The 7044-nt window shown below is 34.0% G+C and overlaps 2 protein-coding genes across 3 annotated transcripts in view; both read right to left on the bottom strand.

Annotated features, from left to right (window-relative positions):
• LOC108743198 (eukaryotic translation initiation factor 3 subunit F-like) overlaps positions 1 to 696 on the bottom strand; it is an 8395-nt gene extending 7699 nt beyond the window's left edge. Inside the window, exon 1 of one of the 2 annotated variants that reach the window (XM_018478676.1) lies at positions 663 to 696. In XM_018478676.1, coding sequence (XP_018334178.1) covers positions 663 to 674 — 12 coding nt within the window. In that variant the 5' untranslated portion in view covers positions 675 to 696. The remainder of the gene's footprint in view (positions 1 to 662) is intronic. The other variant, XM_025979341.1, reaches the window with a different exon arrangement.
• Positions 697 to 5476: 4780 nt separating this feature from the next.
• Positions 5477 to 6114, bottom strand: LOC108743196 (uncharacterized histidine-rich protein DDB_G0274557-like). The gene is made up of 2 exons (XM_018478672.1): positions 6070 to 6114; positions 5477 to 5998 (listed from the first exon to the last, which is right to left on the bottom strand). The coding sequence occupies exons 1-2, from the start codon at positions 6079 to 6081 to the stop codon at positions 5516 to 5518; spliced, it is 495 nt and encodes a 164-aa protein (XP_018334174.1). The 5' UTR covers positions 6082 to 6114; the 3' UTR covers positions 5477 to 5515.
• Between the last annotated feature and the right edge of the window lie 930 nt (positions 6115 to 7044).

Raw genomic sequence — 7044 nt, 5'->3', positions numbered from 1 at the left:
TGACTTCTTTTTATTAAAGGCGACACGACCCTGCGCTATCCTCTGCTTTATATCCCTACTACTCCTTCCATCCTCACTTATCTGACTTCCTAGGTATCTAAAATCAGCCACTTCTTCTAATTTTTCGTCTCCTATCTTTATATTCGCCTTTTCCCTACTTTTTCTTCCCTCGCATACCAGTATTTTAGTTTTACTTTTATTTATTTTCATACAGTAATAGAACTTATTATTTATACATGAGTGGTTTTATTAATTTAACTTATAATAGCCGATTTGAAAACAATTATGAACGCGTAGGAAAAGTATAGAGTTTCCAGGATATTCTCAAAATACTGTAAAATTTCGATTCTGAAACGGAGATAATTTTTACATAGCAGTTTCATAATTACCGCCATAATATCGGGTGAAAAGTGTATAAAAATATCATTGTTGACGTTGCTTAAATAAAAGTGTAATTTGAATACACTTTAAAACTAAAACTGAATTAGTTCCGGTGTTGACTTTCTTCAATAATGAGAGTGTCAATTAAGTTTAAGAGGTGTTAAAATTTTCTGCTACAAACTAATGCAAAGGTACTCTTTCGAATTTTGTTGTAAGCACCAAAAACCCCACGAAATAATGAACAACTCTGTTAGTAACAAATGGGAATATGCAATATTTACCAAAACTTTCATCTTTGGTATTATAGTTGCACTTACAATAGTAAACTAATAGAGCAGAGTTAGAAAAAACCGTTTAAATACTTGAGATTGACCTTCGTCGACCGTCAGAACAGTATTACGTTAACCCTTCAAATAGGAAGAAAGGAAACTAAAAAATTATTAAGAACAAAAATATATGTGTATGTATAATCTATATGACATACACGTACAGTATATACATATAAATGTATTGTAGGTATACATTTATGATAGGCGTTCACCCGTTGAGATCTAATGTATAGTCCTTGTTAGCGTTCTTTGCGTAAGTAAAGTAAAGTAAAACAATCTACGCGGTACTCTTAAATCTGCTCTCACTCAAGCACATAAATATTAATCGGTATATTTTAATTAAGGAAATATTGTTTATACTTGGTATGTAATACGACTCCTACGTTCAAACGGTCCATCTACGTACATTATAGTTGCGGAAAATGCTATTGAGTATAAGCGTGCGTGAAAATGTTATCATAATAAGCAACACAATTTTGTCACAAAGTCGCCAATTTGTCCTAGGTATATCTTGTCATTCCCGAGTCGAAAAATTGGGACTCATTTTATCCTCAAATGAACTATTTAGACTCATTTTTTCCTCATTTAGACGTTTTTAATCTCAGATACCTCAATAAGTTTTCATAAGACTCATCACATTGGATTCTAAAAAGTCTCATTTTATTCTCAATGTCTGCAATCCTATGGCAATAGTCCTCAATTTAACCTCAACAAGAAAAGAATGAGACTTTTTGAAGACAAAATGAGGTTTCCTAAATAATCTTTACTCCTCAAAAGTCTCATTTTGTCTTGATACGGGAAAACCGCGGATAAAATGAGACTTTTGAGTCTTGTAGTTTGAAATATCCCTAAAAATTCTATTGAGATCAAATGAGGACAAAATGAGTCCCAATTTTTTGACTCGGGTTATCATCATAATAAGGTCGTCAGTCCTAAGACAGGTTGGACACGCATTTCCACTCTTTCCTATCCTGAGATGATCTTCACATTTCCCTAAAACTAGAACAGCCCAGACCCTTAACTATTTGCGAATAGTAATCTAATCTAGGTTTACCTCTACCCACCCTAACTTTCGTTTCTGCCACTAATATGTCTCTTACCAGACCTTCATGTCTATGAAGGTGTCCTACTAACCCATCTCGCTTATTTCTTATTGACATCCATAGTCCTCTGTTCTCCTATTCTTTCTAATACCTTTTCATTTCTAACCTTCTCTGTCCGCGGCATCCTCATCAATCGCCTGTAACACCACATTTCGAACACTTTTAACCTTGTCTTTTCTGCCTCGTCCACTGTCTATGCTTCGCACCCGTACAGCGCCGTGTTCCAAACATACACCTTTAAAAACCTTTTCAAAATTTATAAATTAACCGTTCCCGATTATAGAAGTGACTTTTATTGAAGGCGACACGACCCAGCGCTATCCTCTTCTTTATATCCCTACTGCTTCATCCATCCCAACATATCTGACTTCCTAGATATCTAAAATCGGCCACAATTTTTCGTCTCCTATTCGCTCTTTCCCTACTTTTTCTTCCCTTGCAAACCAGTATTTTTGTTTTACTTTACAATACCGCTTCCATTTTATTTAAGGCTATCTCTAACTCTTTCTTGCTAGATGCTGCTATATTATCTGCAAATCTAAGCATACTAATCTTTTGCCCTTGCACATCTATCCCTACAGCTGTACTGTCTTTAATGTGATCGCGTCTTCGATGTATATATTAAAAAGTGACAGGGTAACGAGAAACATTCGTTAATACTTAATGTTTTTTTATACACGCAGCCACTATTTTTCAGCACAGGATAAATATGGCTGGCTCATGTTTGGACGAGTTGGAAACATTTTGCTTTCTCGTTTAATTCAATTGCTTTTTTTTGTGTTTAGATGAAAAGTTACATAATTACGATAAAGCACTGAACTTTTCCATGTGCGATAATACGTTAGTAGAGGAAAATTCCCAAGTGACACCAGGAAAAGTTGTACCACCTAAGTAGAGAAAAGACCAGCATATAACGCGAAGAAATTTCCCGTTGGGTATTTGACCAAGTGACCCGATTTACTGTGTTTCAAGTGCAAACTCTTCTATAATTAAATATAATATTTAGTAAAGTAACATTGTAAGTAGTGCAGTAAAATGTTGTCATCATGCACTACAAGCAGTTTTTGTTAAAAGATCGAGAACAAGCACAACTGTCAATTTATTTTTCTAATCAAGTACGAGAATTTGTACCTCCGGTAAGTTAAGAGTTTTTTTCAGGTTTATATCTAGGGTTGTACACATTTGTTTTTAATTGCGATCCCTTGACGTCGTAGTTTAAAATTGAACTAAGGAATACCTGGTTATATAACGAGAAATTGCAATCTGTAGGAATATTTTGAGCAAGAATAGGAAAATAATATTTAGTATTTTGTTATAGGTACATAAATATTTTAAATCTGATTCATTCATGGTTTTACCAAGCGCTGGTCCTGTTCTAAAGTTTGTTCTTGTGTAGGTATGTTTGCAAGTGAAAAGATTGACATTGGCATTCTTGTTACTGGAGCGTAAAACGTATTTTTTGATATTATCTCTGAGTTAGGTATTTTTATGTTAGATATAGCGAAATTGTAATATTGTATGGCCCGATTTCGTAATACTTATCCAATTAATCAAGAAGAAAAAGCTACTGATTCGTTCACATCATAATAAATTGGGTAATAGGAAACAAGACAAAAAAAAACTGTACCTACTTGTCTACCAATTTTAACGATTAAATGTGGATATGTATATATTTTACTGTAAAAGCCAGAAGAAGTTTTACCTGTAAATGTTAAGATTTACTAACAGGATAAATGTAAGAATTAATATAAACTGGAGATCGTCATTCTCGAATTTGAGTACTAATTTTTTTGCACTACATACCGACTTACTCTATAAAAAGAAGTCACTATGCTTGCGAACGGTTAATTTAGAAATTCCAAAAATATTGTTAAAGGTGTATGATTGGAGCGTGGCGCTGTACAGGTGCGAAACATGGATGGCGCGCGCGGAGGAAAATAAAAGGTTAGAAGCGTTCGAAATGTGGTGTGTGTGATGAGGATACCGTGGATGGAGAAGGTTAGAATTGAGAAGGTATTAGAAAGAATAGAACAAAGAACTCTATGGAAAACAACAAAAAGTAGGCGAGATATGTTAGCAGGATACCTTCTCAGGCATGAAGGTCTAATCAGAGGCATATTAGAGGCAGAAACAGGAGTTAAAAGGAGTAAAGGTAGACCTAGATTAGAATACTGTTTGTAAATGGTTAAGGATGTAGGTTGTTCTAGTTTTGGGGAAATGAGAAGATTAGCTCAGGATAGGAAAGATTAGAGGTGCGTATCCAGTTAGTCTAACGACATTATGATGAGGATATCGACTTAGAGATTACATATAAAACGATTTTTCAAGTTTTTTCCACTATTGTTTGGTACATGCTAGTTTTTATAAGTGACGAAAGGAAAGGATACTTATTAAACATTACAATTGTAAATTTTAAATTTTTAAAAGCCAGTCCTTTAATAACAATGCGAAACTAACCTCTTATTAGGGTGTTTACCAACTGGGTGCCAAAATTGTAATATGAATCAGGAAAACATAACTAAGATAGAAGAAGTTATTAGAGATAAATGATCAATATTTAAAAGGTTGTCGGAAAATTGATTGACCAGAGAATAGGTATTCGAAAAATGCAAACCGTATAAAAAATTTTCAAGAAGAAGTGTACTTGCAAATCATCAGGATTATTTCGTTATTAATGTTTTTCCATTAATAAATGATATTTAAAAATACGTTTTAATGGTAAGCCAACGTAGATGTTCTAATTTCTTATCAGTCCCTACATTGTTGATAAATCCTGAGATTTATAAGTAAGTTCGAATGTTTAACAGTACATACGTATACGTACATATTGTCTACTTCGAAGCAGTGGCTTTATATTGTATTAAGTTTATTGAAGTGGTTAAAGATCATTTTCTGATAGAAAAGAAACTCTTCTGGGAATTCTTATTTTTTTTAAGAGTTACTGGAAAATCCGCTTAAAAGTCCTTCTGCCTGTTTTAAAAAACTAAAAGTTAATATTGTTCAAGGAAAATATTCAAATGTTCCGTGAAAGAATTAATATCAACTCTATATATATTTCGGCATGCTATCGTAGTAAGCCTTTTTCGTTGGTATTTTTGTATACAGATATTGCTGACGTCCTAAGTACCTATTGTACTTTATTTTACATAGAAGATTCTTGGAAACCAAAATAAACATCTAAAATTGTGGTATTTTTAGTATTTTTATATGTATCTCCGTTCGTTGGTTTACAAATATATTTTTTCATTTCTTACTGTTTTGGTAAACTTAGTCTGTTACCATTAAGAATTTATGTAGCCAATATTTTAAACTCATTTTCATCCCTTATGTGTCGTTGAATTATAAACAAGTACCTGCCATGTTGTATACAGAATTTCCGATTTTAATTATCTTATATTTAAACATAGTCATATAAGAAATGCTTTTAATTAAAAAGTAAAATGAATGTTTTCCTCACATGAGTTAAATAAACTTGTGACAAAAAGAATGCTTGCCATTGTAGCTATTAATCATAAAATTAAACATTTTTGTCGGATACATACTAGAACCAACAGGAAAGTTCAACTGCGACTTAAAAACACTGGAATATAACTTTCAGTTATGTGTTATGTTTATTTAGAAAAACCAATCAGTATAACAGACGATTTATTCATACGTATCATTACAATCACAGTCGACAAGTTATGTCTGTCAGTTTATATCTTAAGCATGGGTATGAACATGTCCAGAAGGTCCAGCAACTGATGCAGCGAATCCATGATGATCATGATGATCTACATGAACAACTGGTACATGAACTGCATGATGTACTGGTACGGGGGTGTGGTGAACAACTGACACGGGAACGTGATGAGCAACTGGTACAGGTACTGGAACTGGATGCGGAACGGGTAATGGTACAGGATGAGGATACGCTACAAGGTGGGGAACTGCATGATGAACAGCATGAGCAATGGCGTGACCATCATCATGAGCTTCATGGTCCTGACTCTCTATTAGTCCTTCTCCGTGCCATTGTCCATCATCATCATGGGCTTCGTGGGCAAAAGCGCCGTAAGCTCCATGTTGAGCTTCATGATCTTGACTTTCAAGAAGTCCTTCTCCATACCATTGCCCATCATCGTGATGGTCGAAGATTGCACTGGCGTTGGTGAAGGCAAGCAAACAAGCAAAAGTTGCAACAATCTAGAATGAGCAGTCACTTTTTTTGTAAAGGAAATACTTAGTAATGTAAAAAATAATAAGTAGGTACTTACCCTAAATGCCATTGTTGTCGATTGGTATGCTTTCTACGAGTCTAACAATTTGACTGATCAACTGCACGACAATTTTGATTTAAATACTTGAAATTGGCCTTCAGTCACCTGAAGGACCTTAATCGGTTTGATATTAGGGAGGAACAGGGCATTCTATTACAATAGCTTTCATTAGAGGAAATGTAGACTAATATTGCACACTATGTACAATACGATCTAAAAATAATAATTGCAACATTTTTGTAGTAGATATGTGTTCATGACAAATAGTGACAAATCTTATTTGGCGGCCTTAGTTTCGTTAACTCCGTATTGTATGTTCGAGATTCAAACCTACTTTCTTTGTTTCTTTTGCGCAAGTGAAACTTGACATTGATTAGTTGTTAAGATATATTTATGCGTCTATTAAATTTCGTACCTATATGGTCAGTCGCGATCGAAATAAGAGGAATTGGCATACTTTTGTTGGTAAAGATATAAAGATAAAGAGAGATTGTAGATGAGTAAAAACGCTTTATGGAAAATATAATATTTTTTTTGCGACGGGAAAACAAGATTATTTTAAAATATAATTTCATAGTAAGAATTGCGGTAACACGGCCGGGATTAGATCCAGACGTTTCGCAACTGCGATTGATATCTTCAGTGGTCCTGCGTTGACAATGTTGGTGAAGATTATACTGTGATTAGTTACTTCTGAGATTTCGAGATATAACATTCGTTCACGTTGTCAACGCAGTACCACTGTAGATGTAATATGAACCTAATAGTTCATTTAGACCAGGGCTTCTTAAACTTTTTTCGTTCACGACCCCATTTATGATTGCGAGTTTCCTGGCGACCCCATATAAATATAAAAGAAAGATCAATAAAATTAAAAAAACAAATACACATCTAGATGTTATAAAATCGTATATTTAAATATTTGACATTAAAATTTCTCGCGATCCCAGAACTTTGCTACGCGACCCCATT

Source organism: Agrilus planipennis, unplaced genomic scaffold, assembly GCF_000699045.2.
Source record: "Agrilus planipennis isolate EAB-ADULT unplaced genomic scaffold, Apla_2.0 scaffold445, whole genome shotgun sequence".
NCBI classification, from domain to species: domain Eukaryota; kingdom Metazoa; phylum Arthropoda; class Insecta; order Coleoptera; family Buprestidae; genus Agrilus; species Agrilus planipennis.
The sequence above is the reverse complement of the archived record's forward strand: the minus strand, read 5'-3'. Positions and strand labels throughout refer to the sequence as shown.